The 13,981-nt window shown below is 38.6% G+C and overlaps 1 protein-coding gene across 1 annotated transcript in view; it reads right to left on the bottom strand.

Annotated features, from left to right (window-relative positions):
• astn2 (astrotactin 2) overlaps nucleotides 1-13,981 on the bottom strand; it is a 278,673-nt gene that overhangs the window by 77,776 nt on the left and 186,916 nt on the right. The window contains exons 14-15 of the mRNA XM_006788981.2: nucleotides 2,383-2,507; nucleotides 1,114-1,218 (exon numbers count right to left, since the gene is read on the bottom strand). Coding sequence (XP_006789044.1) covers nucleotides 1,114-1,218; nucleotides 2,383-2,507 — 230 coding nt within the window. The remainder of the gene's footprint in view (nucleotides 1-1,113; nucleotides 1,219-2,382; nucleotides 2,508-13,981) is intronic.

Below are 13,981 nucleotides of genomic sequence, written 5' to 3' on the forward strand. Positions count from 1 at the left end.
AATAGGTGAAAAGGATAGACTGGCCAGTCACAATATTAAAACTACCTGCCTAACATTGTATAGGTCCTTTTTGCGCAACCAAAGGAAGTCTGACCTGTCAAAGCATTAACTCCACAAGGCCTTTAAAGGGGCTCTGAGGTACGACACACAAAGCAGATCCTTTAAGCCCTGTAAGCTGTGAGGTGCAAGGTTGTTTTTTTTTTCAGCACAAACCACATATGCTTTTAAAGCTCATGGCATTGTTACCTATTATAGAAACTACACAGTTGCAGAGAAGGGGCTGCGTGGATTGCAACAACGCCTGGTGAGTGCTGCATGTCAAAGTAACATCCACATAATTGCCAGACCCAAGGCTTTCCAGCAGAACACTGGCCAGAGCATCATTCTACCTGCCTCAGCTTGCTTTCCTGCTGTAGTGCATCTTGCTGCCATCTGTTCCCCACGCAAACAACGTGGGCACACACACACACACACACTCCTCTGTCTACATGGACACCCCAGGCTACTTTCTTTCACTGCTCCATTGTTCAGTTCTAACACTCACATGTCCATTGTAGACACTACAGCTGTCGGCATTCTGAGCAGCCCGTGAGTATGCAGCCACACAAGCAGCAACCTTCACTGCGATGTGTTTTATGACACTTTTCTGTCATAGCCAGCATTAAGGTTTGCAGCAATTTGCGGAATCAGACCACACAGGATAGCCTTCACTCATCACACATATTAATGAACCTTAGTCTGGTTCACTGGTTGTCCTTCCTTTAAACAATGCACGTGGGAAACACATGAGCCATTTTGTACATCCTCTGATCTGGTGGCCTAGCTATCACAATTTAGTCCATGTCAAGTTGCTCTGATTCTTACAATTGGCCATTTCTTTCCAAAAAATCTATGTTAAAACATTTTTTCTACTTGATGGCTAATATATCCCACCATCTGACAGGTTCTATTAAAAATCTAAAATATAATAAATATAAATATTTATTACCAAATAACGACCCCAAAAGATACCTCAACTAATAGCTAGGTAATAGCATTGAAAACATGCTATTATTCATCAGTTTCTTATATTCTGATGGCAGGTGATCAGAGTTTTATTATTCAGACACTGACCTGTAGCTAGGGTAATAGAGCTGAGTTTGACTTTGTACAGATTGCTGCGCACTCTCCACTGCTGAACCATAGGGTACCCAACAGCCTCGCTAAACTGGGCATCCCCTAAGGAAAACAAAATGTGAACAAACCGGTGAATTTAAGACAAAAAGATATCAAAAAGTTTACAGCTACAACAAATTTAAAACTAATTATAAATTTCAGAATTATGAAGACATACTGGAATTCAAAACAAATGAACAAATTAAATCTATCATTTCATTTGTACAGTTTATTGCACAACCATTGTTATCCATTACTGTCTTAACACCATTTATTATCCCAGCCCATATCCCAGCTGCTCCTGGATCAATGGTGATATATAGAGCAGCTTGAACTCCAATTGGATTGCTGACATTAGAAGTGGGAGCAATCTTGCCTTTCCCTGCAATTCAATTACCAAACTTTCACTTCAGTCTAGAACTAAATAGCCTCAAAAGAGAAGAGCAAGGGGGGAAAACAATAAACTGCTTACGGGAACCTTGATCCTGTGCCTTTGAAAGGCGTTTTACACCTGAGACATTCATGCACAGTGAAAAAGGGTAATTTTAGTTTGTGTGCATGTGTCCAATTGTTGTGAAAGCAGAACCCTCAGTGAAATATCTCAGGGGTCACTTTGGACCAAGTGCCAATTTAGCTAATGGAAGGACAAGGGAGCAGAGGTGTAGGTGCAGGTTCAACCAACATTTAAGTGAATCAGTCCCCCACAGAATAGGGTTGAAAATTAAATAAATACATAAATAAACAATATACATAGTTTATAAACCCATATATTTAAATAGTGTTTATATATAGTTCGTGTGTTTTGGGGCATCTATATGTGTAATTTGCCCTGCATGTGCTCACATTTTAATATATATAGGGGTATTGGCCTAGGGGTATAAAAGAGGATTTTGTGATCAAACCACACCTTCTTATATAATATTAGATGATCTTGTGCCCTGGATTTCACAAAACAGAGGCAAATACAAATGAATAATCTACATACTGAAATTTGTGGATTTATGAATTTCAATATAAATCTCTTGTATCTTCTTGATCCTGGACCTTTCAAATAAGAAATTGTTGTGTGGGTGCTATTTTTTTTTTTTTTAACTTTCTCAAGCAACGGGCTAAAATTGGATAACAGAAAGCTATTCCTAACAAAAAGTGCAATAAATCCAATGCCTTTAAAAGAAAAGAGAGACATGAGAAGAAAACATATTCCCAAACTTCCTCAAATGTTCTCACCTGTGAGTAGCTGCAAGTTGGGCAGGGGCTCTGACAAGACTCCTCGACACTGTTCCTCTACCGGTAAAGGAATAACCATGAGACCATCAGCAAGCTGAGGAAAGTCCTTAATAAAATTGTTGTCCCTGAGAAAGAAAAAGAAAGACAGAAAGAAAGAAACCTTAAGTATCTAAAGGAATCTAAAGGTTATGTTTAACAGTCAAGGAAGCAGCTGAACCTCGTGAAAATTGACTGCAGCTCAAAGCATCTGCAATCCTGGCATGTTCCAGTACCTTGTCCAGCTGCTAGTGTCCTATATCATTCAGCGATTGTGATTTGGGGATTTACCTGTCTCGTGAGTTTCTTCCATGATAATATTTTATGTGCTTTTGGAAAAGGAGTTTGTCCTCCTCTATGCAGGTAAAAATAAAGGTGTTCGGCTCATCGGTTCCTTATCTTAGATGTGATCAAAAAGTTCTGGGAATAGGGCCATAAAAATCAAAAACCCTTAAAGGATTTAAATTTGGCTTATCTCCAGTACAAGGTCATATTTTTTCTGCATGTCCAGACAGTTTCCAGTGCGGCTTTTATCTTTAGATCTCTCCTGGGAAGCCCCTACATTGGAGGACATCAAGCACATTTTCCAGACACACAAGTAACAGAGGACACAGTGGGAGTTCCACAGAGATTTTAAAAATACCAGTTGCACTGAAAATAGTCCAAAGACGATGAGCTTAAACAGGAGGGTGGCCAAATATAAATCAGGTAAGGTTTTTGAATTTTTATGGACTTTTTCATCACTTTTTTTGTGCACTGTACTTCATAGTGAAATGTTTAAACTATAAATGTAACAAGATAATCTTTTTGCTTCTTCTTTTTTTTAAATCTCAGTAATCTCTTTCACCCGTGAGTAGAGGAAATTCCTAGAAGGCCCTGCAAACAACAACAGAATGGGTGCAAAAGCAAAATATACGTGCAAATACAACATGTGAGTGCATAACGCTTAGAGGCGCAGTAAAAGCCACAGTTGTGTCCACCACCTCGAGGGCAAAACAAAGAGTAGCAGGCGAAGGTAACAACAGACTCCATAGAAATCATTTTCTCATTTTTGGTGAAGATGATAAGTACATGAAAAAAAAATGATAATAACAACTGTCAATAGTACAGAAAACCACTGAGGTCATAAATCATCTCATTCTCCCTGCTGTTCGACACTTTAATAACGCCAGCTGGCGTTTAAAAATACAATTTAAAATGGCATTTGGCATTTATAAACACCATTCGATGTTTTAATATCACCAGCTGCCATGTATAAACGCCATTCTTACCATTTAATATTACCGGCTGCTGTTAATAAACGCTGTTGCAAACAGCACTGGAGGACATACAAACACCTCTGTTATCCCATCATCCTCTGTGCCAAGAGAGCAAACATTAATAATATAATGCCAAAGCTGCTCGAAATTCGAGGCTAGCTAACATACGGTCCAAAGATGTGTCTGTCACGCTTTATTTTAAGGCCCAGACACAGAATTAATGTTTGGAATTGGTTTTTACTGGATGGCATTTTAAAATGTGACATGTTTCAAATAGTTTTGGCAAAGGTGGTTTATTGTCGTACAGCCAGTTTCCTAGGCAGGTCTCTTTTGGTACAATTTTGCATAGAGTCTTAAAAGTAACTCTATCTAAGGTGTAACACAAATACTGAGGTTGAAAAAAAAAACCCACGTAGACATAAGTGCCAAAGACACGAGACAAGATGATTTCTGATTTTATGGCACTGAAACTGAAAATTCTGGCTCCAGTTCAAGTTTATGTTGGCTTAATTAACTAACTTCTACTACTGCATAGTGGTTGCTAAACTTTAGAAAAGCAGAGAGCCATCCTACATCCAAATACCCCCATCAGAAAACCTCTTGCTTTCTGTGGGGTTTGCAGTGCAAGACTGCCTACTGGCAATATTATTATTTGAAGAGCATAAAATGTGGAACTGCAAACAGAATTAGATGAATCATGACCTTAAACAGTGACGTTTGTGGGTCGGAGGTTAGAAGATAAAGAACCACACACTATTCTATAGGGACAGGCAACAAAAAACATCCATAAATGCACACATTTTCAAAAACCTTTTTCCATTTCTATTGATCTGCTGATCTGCACCTCTATGATATTTTTCAATGGAAAAAAAACTACTTAGGAAAAAATATCATTAGGCCTACATGTAGAGATATAAAACAGAAAATGCTGTGATGCATTTCTTTCAGTAGCTAGGCCATTGTGGTAGAACTGGAGGAGCCTTGGTTCATTTACTGTCAAAAAGATGGGTTGTCTTACTGCATCCTGAAAGCATGGAAGGCTGCAGCAACTTATTTCCTATAATCCACTTTTATAGGACCAAATCTCAGAGCTCAGACCTTGTGTGATAGAAACCCTAGGGCTTGGCTTCACTATTCTTGATATAAATTTTTTATCTTGCTTCTCTCTTTCTGTCCTACTCCTTTCTTTGTCTAATCACAAAGCCTGTTAGACGCAATCACTGCGAAAATGGAGGGGTGGAAGGATCAGCTCAAGGGCAGAAAATGAGAAGAAAGAGAGACAGAAGAGGTATAAAGACTAACATAGTTTATTCTCAGAGAAAACATATCGATTGCTAAACTATATCAGTCAGTTTCATCCAGTGGCTCATGGGACCTAAGGTAAAGGTGTGTGGACCAAGATCATGTATACCTTTTTGGATTTTCAAGCCCAGATTTGCGCTGCTCACTATATCCATTCAGATGGTTCAATGTACAGATGATCAAAACAAACAAACCAAAAAAGGTTGGATCAAGACAAGATCAAGACTCATACCAATCTCAAAGGTAGATTCTGGCATCTGCACAGGTAAGTAGGTGAGAAAGCAAATTCAGAACTGACAGAATGTCAGACTTCGATTTACCTGGTTTTAGCTTGACTGCAGTTTCTCGGACTGTGTTTATGTGTGTCTGTGTGTACGTGGCAGGAAAGAAACTTGAAACATTTATTCTGCTGACAGCTCATTACAAGAAGAGACATTTATTTGCAACGCTGCAACCGAAACAAACCAGGGTGGTTAACAAGATGAGCCAGTTGCTTGTCATTCTAGAAAGATCATCTTCATCTTGCACAAATGGCTCCACTCATGGCACCATTGCTATGGCGAACTTATCTCACTTAAGACTGAAAAATTACATCTCATAAACTGACAGGCAGCTTATGCAACGAGCAACAGACCTAGCGACAAATGTGTGGGTGCTAATGTGCGCGCCAGCTCACTGATGTTGCTTCCTGAGACTAAAATGAGATAAAGTCGTGATTAACGCTAATTGTTTCCTACACCTGTGCTTCTTTTTGTTGTTGCTGCGTCTGAACTTAAAACGCTTTCAGAAAAAGTCTACAGAGGACTGTAATAAAGCATCGACTATAACGGGCCTTAAACAACACAATGGTTTCACTAATAAGACTTTTTTTCACTGAGGACATTTTGACTTGCCACGCTTAGAAAAGCACAGGTGGAAATGAATGACTGCTGATTTGCATTCAGCTGCTCTGGTTCAGAAGCTTGTTACAGTGTGTACAGACTCACCTGCCACTCTGTCAGTCTGTCATGGCTAACTGGGAAATTGGAACAGAACAGAGCTATCATTAACGCTATTTTTAAACACACGTGCTGTCTGCTGCAAAGAAAAGCAATGAAAATAATAAAAATAATAAATGTTTCTTTATCAGATTTCTAATAACATTACTGACATTCAAAATGTCAGCTACTCAGAAATAAAATACTAGACTGAATGTAGTCCATCTGATTACAAGAGCTCAGATTTCTTTTGTTTTTTCAGTAGAGGAACTTTAGAACTCACTAAAGTGAACTTAACATTACAAAGTACGTAACTGACACGCAAGTAAAATCTCCATATGTAAAATATGCCTGCTTGTTCAGGATTTATGTGCAGCTCATTTTTAGCCAACTAAAGTTACATGACTCACATGCAGCTTTACTACTGCAAGCAACCCACTGCACACCAGACTACATATGTGAGTATGGGCTTGCTGAGGAAATGCTGGCTAGTTGTATATTTACTCATGTTTCATTCAATACCCATGTGTCTTCATTAAGGGCAGTGGACACTAGACTCTCTTTTGGCCAACCAGGCCTTCTATTCTGCTTGAGTCTACAAATGGAAAATGCTTCCCATGTGAATGAGAATCTCCAAAATACAAGCGTATGAAATAAGTAAATAAATAAAATATATGGTCGAATAACATCTTTTTAAGACCATATATCTATCTACGAGACAGTTTACATACAGATGTCCTTATTTATTTATTAATAGTAGAATCAGTGTCAACATTTAATAGTCCAACAGGATAAGTGGCTACAGCTAATTAATAGAGGGATAGATGTTTTTCTTTTTGTGTCTTTGAATGTTCATCTTTCACCTAATTTCAGATGGCTGTGTCTATTTGTGCTTTCCCACATATGTTTGAGTGGGTATATTTATTTTGACTTTGTGACTGTGTAACTGATATTGAGTGGTACTTACGGAGAGATTGTTCAGGATAATTGGCTCTTGTGCAGTTTAGAATAGAAACCTCATTCCCACATCTAAACACTAATCGGCTAAGTTCAACCGCATTCACTTCATCTTAACTACAATGAGATTCGCCAACAATTCATTACCTCAGATTAAAGAATCGTATCAACAAGAATATACTTTAGGTTAACAATGCTTTTTAAAGCTGCAATTATTGGGAAAAATCATATCAGTCCCTTCTTGTTCATTTTTGCTTTTTATGTTTAAGCACACCAGTATTGTACATGGGAGCTTTTGGTTGAATTGTAGGCTTACTCCAATGATTTCAAGTGCCCACTTTGACGCTCAGAACTCCATTCTTATAATCAGCCAACCGGCTGCCCGCCAGTCATAAACCCACCATATGCTCCCATACGGTCCTTCTAAAGATGACTCAACCTGCCTTTGAAACAGCTTCCCTAACAATGACAGGACCTAACTGTTTCAGCAAATTGTAAACCTTGCAGGATAGTCTATTCCACTCATTTAGAAGCTGCTTTTCTGGACTCACGCAAGCACTAACAAAGACACCCTAATTCCCAGAGGAAATGAGTATTGAATATATATACAAATCCTTGGTGCTGAGCTCACAAAGGCTATAGCCTGATTATCAGTGTCTGTTCTAGCTCAGCTGCTAATTGAGCATGTGTAACCATTTTGGGTCAAAGCTGAAAGAGCACTTTAAAAATGCGTTTACAGGGCACACTCTGAATGGCCACTTCAAATGTTGCAAATCTTGCTTTCACCACTCCGAATAAACAAATGAAATCAATACACTAAAGCTGATTTAGCAGTCATGTAAAACTGCATCATAAGCGAAGTCACATAAAGACTTATCAAAGCATTTGAGATTTTTAGTATAAAAAAGACAAAAACATATTAAAAGCCAGCTGCACTAAAAATGCTTGAAAATTTGATGAAAAAATGTTACACTTGCAGCGATAAGAGTGATAAGAGTAACTGTTGTGCATGTAAAAAGGAGTCTGGTATGGTATTTATTAACTAAGGGATAGTTTATAAAAAATAAAAAAAAAATAGTAAAAATAGCTAGAAAAAATACATTGCTGAGGTAAAGGCAAAAATATTTCCCCATCCAAAGTTTAATATCAGTCTGTTACTATTTAATAGTCAAGTTCCACTTATACTGTCCTGTGTAACGATCCAGCACTAAACTGCATCCTGCCACACTTTAATGACCACTTACAGAGAAACACTGGAGTAGAAAAAGTGCTACATACTCTGTTTATGCATTTGTGAACGTCAAATAGTCTGAGCTCTGTACTGTAATAATCAATAAACACTGTATAGATGAAAAACTATTAGGAAAAGGAGGAAAAAACACAATAATAATTTTTGCCACTAGAGGATGCTCTGTCTCTGTGTGAAAGCAATATCTAGTGGCATGACCCAATGTACATAGTTTAAGTATTTATGTGTTTTTGTCCCTGCACATTATTGAGTAGTCTGCAGGAGACTTTATTCTAATGTGCTGAACATTAACAAAAAAAAAAGTATAAACAGCTTCTTCAGCAGTCGTTTTCAACAGTAATAACCAGTTGTACGCATTGTCGTCACATTACACAAAACACTGCCATATGTGAAAGTACAGGTATTTGTAAGTATGTAAGATTCACAAAAATGCAGGATATGAGGGGTCACAGTGCTGGTTCTGATCTTCTGGACTGCGGTTTAGAACTCCTGAACCAAAGGGGGCCTTTTTAGGATGCAGTTATTACACTTACACTTCTGAAGTGGAAAGATTACCTATCGGAGAAAAAAAAAGTAAAAAATGAGAAAAGAAGAGTTCAACCTGAGAAAGGGTTGACGAGTCATGACAGGACAGTGATGGTCAATTTACCACAGAGAAGGAAGAGATGTTAGAGCAGGGGGGTTGGTAGAATTGCAGGCAAACAACAGTCTTTTGATCTCTATGTAAGCAGCCACTGGGTGCCAGCACAGTTCAGATAGGGGGAGGGTTGTGTTGGAGGATTTATGGAAGCTAGGGACAAGTAGGGCTGCAGTATACTGGGTAAGCTGAAAGGGTGTCAAAGTGGATGAAAGAACACCAGGAAGGAAAAAAGAAAATACCTTTACCTGACATATAGCAGGAAAGAGTGATTTATTTGCTTGACAAAAGGAACATTTTCATTTTCATATTAAAAAAATCCAACAAAAAACAAAACGCTAACACAAGAAGCAAGATGCACTTCACCAGGTCTTGTGTCTGAGTCTGAAAAGACTTGCACTGGTTTTTCTAAGACAACTCTCTACATGAACATCGTCTCTTGATTCCATGCCAGTGTTTTGATAGTGTTTAAGATACACAGTTGGGTCAATAGGGTTTTTGGACAATAACAAAGCTTCTGTATTTGCCTCGTTACACCCTCAAAGCTGATTTTAAATAAAATAATCAAGATGTGACTGAAGTGCAGACTTTCATCTTTAATTCAAGAGGTTTAACAAAAGTATTATATTAACCGTTCAGGATTTTTTTATACACAGTCTCCCAGTTTCAGAAGTTCAAAAGTAATTGGACAATTGACTGATAAGACGTTTCATGGCCAGATGAAGCCTGTTCATTCATTATTGCACGGGAAATTAAGCAGATAAAATCTTGAATTAATTCTAAGTGTTGAACTTGCATCATGTAGCTTTTCAATGGAACTTTCAATGTAAGGTCCATAGAGATGTCAAGGCAAATGAAAGAAGTGATCATTAGGCTGAAAACCCCAAATAAACCTATCAGTGAGATTGAAAAAACTTTAGGCATGTATGGCTGCTCAATGGAATGGGTCATTAGTGTTTATTAATGATGTGGCTACTCAAAGAAATTGCAGGGTAAATTTGGAAGTGCACGTGGCTGTGTACTCTGCTCCCATTCAGCCAAATGCAAAACTGATCGGGCACTGCTTCACAGTGTAAATGGATAAAGACCCAAAGCACACTGTGAAAGCAACTCAAGAGTTTCTCAAGCAAAGAAATGGGGTATTCTTCAACAGCCAAGTCAGTCACCTGCTCTCAAGTCAAGTCAATTTTATTTATATAGCACATTTTGAAACAAGAAGAAGTTGACCCAAAGTGCCTTCCAAACCATTAGAGCATGCTTTTCAGTTACTGAAGACAAAATTGAATCCAGAAAGACAGAAATAAAATTCAGTAAAGGCCTAGGAGAAGAAGAAAAGGAAGCACAATATTTGGTGATGTCCAGCTGTTTTAGATTTCAGGCGGTCATTTAGTTGATGAAGTATTAAAAACAATCTTTATGTTTAAAATGATGGTAGTTTGTTCAGTTAATGTTGAACACCTAAAAATGTATAAAACACCTGAACCCTAAAACAATTAACAGTGAATGCTTTTGATAAAAATCAAAAATTAATTTACTGTGGCCTGACAGAAAGATGGTCTTGGACTTCATGTGCTTACGTGGCTTCACTCCGAGTATGTTAGGTTAACTGGTGAGTCTAAATTGGCCGTAGGAATGAATGCAAGCATGAATGGTTATGTCTTTATTTGTGTTAGCCCTGTGTTAGACTGGTAGTCTGTCGTGACTGTATGCTGCGTTTGGGATCGGGTCTAGTTCCCCGATGACCTAAATTAGTTTAAGCAGAAGAAAATGGCTGGATGCATAGATAGATGGATGGACTGGACTTCATACGCAACTTCACATCTTGTTTTTGTGGTGGTATAAAGATGCAAAATTACCAAAAAATGTAATTTTTCAAAAACTTATGGACCTAATTGCACAACATGCAACTGCCACTGGACAATACAAGTTGTGCTCATGTGGCATGGTCTAGCCATTTCTCTCACCATTCTCAGTGTTTTTGTTGTAAATAAAGAGAGTCTGAAAACAACTGACAGAAAATATGACATCCAGCATAACACAGCATGCTTGTAATTTCTATGGCTGCCATGCTGTTTGGATTTATCCATAAATGGGATAATTACCTCGTGCCTGAAAGAGGAGTGTGAAACGAATGGCATTCCAAACAAAAGAAGAAGCCTCTTGTTCGAAACAATTGTCTCTGCCACAAAATACACTTTAGTATGACAATATGCAAAAAAGTCAACTGTACAAAAACAGCAGCTAGCCTCTTCAGTGTCGATCCAAAGTCATTATATATCACCATGCAGAGGTTTTGTAGCATGGGGCAGACACCCCACGCTGCTGTTCATTTGATTTAATAGAATAGCCTACCTTTACAGTGGATACAGTAATCCATGTAACTTACTGCAAGATAGTTTTTTGCCACTCTTTTAATAATATAGAAAAGATGGAGGATGTTTCATTCATTGCTAAATGAACATAGCTGAATTATGCCAGTACATCATATAACTTCTGAATTAAAATTTTTATGTATCCTCTCACAGTATCAATCAACCTTTCTCTTTTCCAGCCTGGTCCCTACCACTGCTTTGGAAACGCCGTCACATTTGCCCTTGAGAACCATATCCGCCAATTTGTTGAAATGCACAATCAAAGATTTATGAAAGCTGGGTATGTAGACGATCCAATTGCATGTAATATGCTTAACAGCTGTAATATCTGTTATTTGAATAAACACTTGCTGCGAGTGGGCCAGACAGATGAGTCATAACAAAGATAAAGCACCCAGCGTCACTAAGGGCACAGGCCCCGGATGAAAAATTAAACAGTTATTAAGGGGCAATATCAAAAAAGGCCAATTTGTAGTGTAATAAAACAATCAGAGATGTTTATCTTGAGAGTTGTGTAACAATCTCTTATTACATCTGCAGCCACAGCTCAGTTGATAAATGATTCCACTGAGGGGAGGAGATGTGGTGACTTGTCATGGCCAATATTGATTAAGCTGGGGAGTTGATGCTGTGAATGAAGCAGCCTTGAAGTAGAGTGGAGTTTGTGTGAGTGTACGTGAGTGATTGTATGTATTTGTTTGTGTAGGTAATTACGTATATGCAGCCACATGCTGAGGCTGGTGACAACAAAAAGTGTTACCAGTGAGTCCAAAATGGCACCAGTCAGTGTTTTTTGTCACTCTCGCTTCCCTTCAGGCACACACACTCACACACACCAGCAAGCACAGTTATATGTAGGCACGACACATAACCGCTCATCCTCCCTTTCATTCCCCTGAGTCGTGTATACAACTGAAATACAATGTGAGTGCGCATAGATTTTTTTTTTCTTTTTGTACCTTGATATCTCTGTTGGCCTGCTTTAGGAAATTGTAGAAATGAACTCTGGTGGCCAGGAGCATTACCATAGAGATGAAACTCAGCAATGCAGAGTGAGGGGGGCATACAGGCCAGTTAAGTGTGGAACTGATTAGAGCCACAGCTTTTCTAATTTTATATTATTCCACTTGCACTTTCTCACTTGCTACAAACCTCCCCCGTTTGTGTCTATCCATTGTAGCAAACATCTGCCTCTCTATCTCCCTTTCTCTTTCAGTCTCCTTTTTTTTCTTCTCACTTTTAATCCAACATGGACACCGCAGTTTTACAAGGAAGCCAAACCAGCAATTAAAAATTCTGTTCCTGACAGACTTTCATGTCATCACCCTGAATGCAGAAAAACACTTCTGAGCATTTGATTAGAGGACAAGAGACTACAACAGGAGGTTATCTTTTCTTACTTGGCACAGCAATCAAGCAACAGAGCAGTTTGGCTATTTTCTTTTTTGACACGCTAACAAGAAAAAAGACACAACAAATTCTTTATTTTCTGTCCTTTTGATAAAGACAGCGCAATAATCTGACTAGCTCTTAAAACTTTACATGACCCTGGGACTTTAAGCTGAAAAACAGGGAGTCTTAGTTCAATAAAACAAGCTCTGAAACTCACTTAAAAGACCTTGAGGCAAACGTATACACTTCTATAGGTTCTTTAAGCACCAAAACTAAACTCGACATTATGTTTTTCTACCAAAAGAAGGTCAGCTTTTATAAACGTCTGCTTCATTTTCTTCTGTTCTGGCACATAAAAATACACAGATGGCAAGTCTCATCACAATTTTTCCACAATCTCATCATCTCGTATTTTATTAACAGTAATGGGGCAAGACGGCAAGGCGGTTTTTGCATTCTTTTGTTCTTCAGTGTAATTACAAAGCAAGATGACTGACATCAAGACCTGATTAAAAGCTATTATATTATCTGCTATTCTGTCATTCATATGTTTGTGATTGATATAACTAACTGAAGTGAACCATTTTTTTTGTACTACGCATCTTGAAAGCTAGGCTCTTGAAATCACATCACAGGAGTGGTAATTAACTCCTTTATAGTTCAGCCTTGCAGGGGTGAGTGTGGGTGAATACTCAATGAAGTAAATTTCATATAGATGAATAAAAGTGGCCCTGTGGGTAGGTAAAAGAGGGAACCTGGATGTGTCACCTCAAGGATCACAGACTGGTTTTTGGGATGTGAAATGTCACCTCACTAGCAGAGAAGCAACCTGAGCTAGTGCAAGAGGTGGAGCTCTACTGAGATGGGCTAGATTCTTTTTCTGTAATGGCCGAGGAGGAGAATTGCTGGTATGGGGATACTCACAAGCTCCCTGCTGAGTGCTGTTTTCCCCAGAGAGCAATTTGTACAAATTCGAGTTGTTGTCTGTGAATATGTGATAAATAGGAGTTCAGAATACCCAGCTTTTGGGGAGTCTTTGGGTGGGGTCATGGAAGGAATTCTGGCTGGGGAACCATAGTTCTCTTGGGAGGCTTGCATACTCATGTAGTTATGGATAAGGACACCTGGAGAAGGGTAATTGGCAGGAACAGCCTACTTGATGTAAACCATTGTGGTGTTATGTTCCTGGTCTTCTGTGCTAGGTATGTGTGATTGTTGTTGTATTATATGATCTAATGCCATGTCTTGAACATTTGGTTGAAAATAGCAAAAGAACTGTCAGGAAATATGATTATAAGGTCATCGATGCCTTTCATAGCACCAATCTGAGGACCTGTTGGTCGACACCAGTGGTGAGGTAAGCTGTCAGGCTGAAGAAGGAAGCTTCCCAGGCTTGGTGTGCCCAGGGGTGCAGCAGA

The sequence above is a fragment of the Neolamprologus brichardi genome, chromosome 7, assembly GCF_056152115.1.
Source record: "Neolamprologus brichardi isolate AB-2024 chromosome 7, ASM5615211v1, whole genome shotgun sequence".
NCBI lineage: Eukaryota > Metazoa > Chordata > Actinopteri > Cichliformes > Cichlidae > Neolamprologus > Neolamprologus brichardi.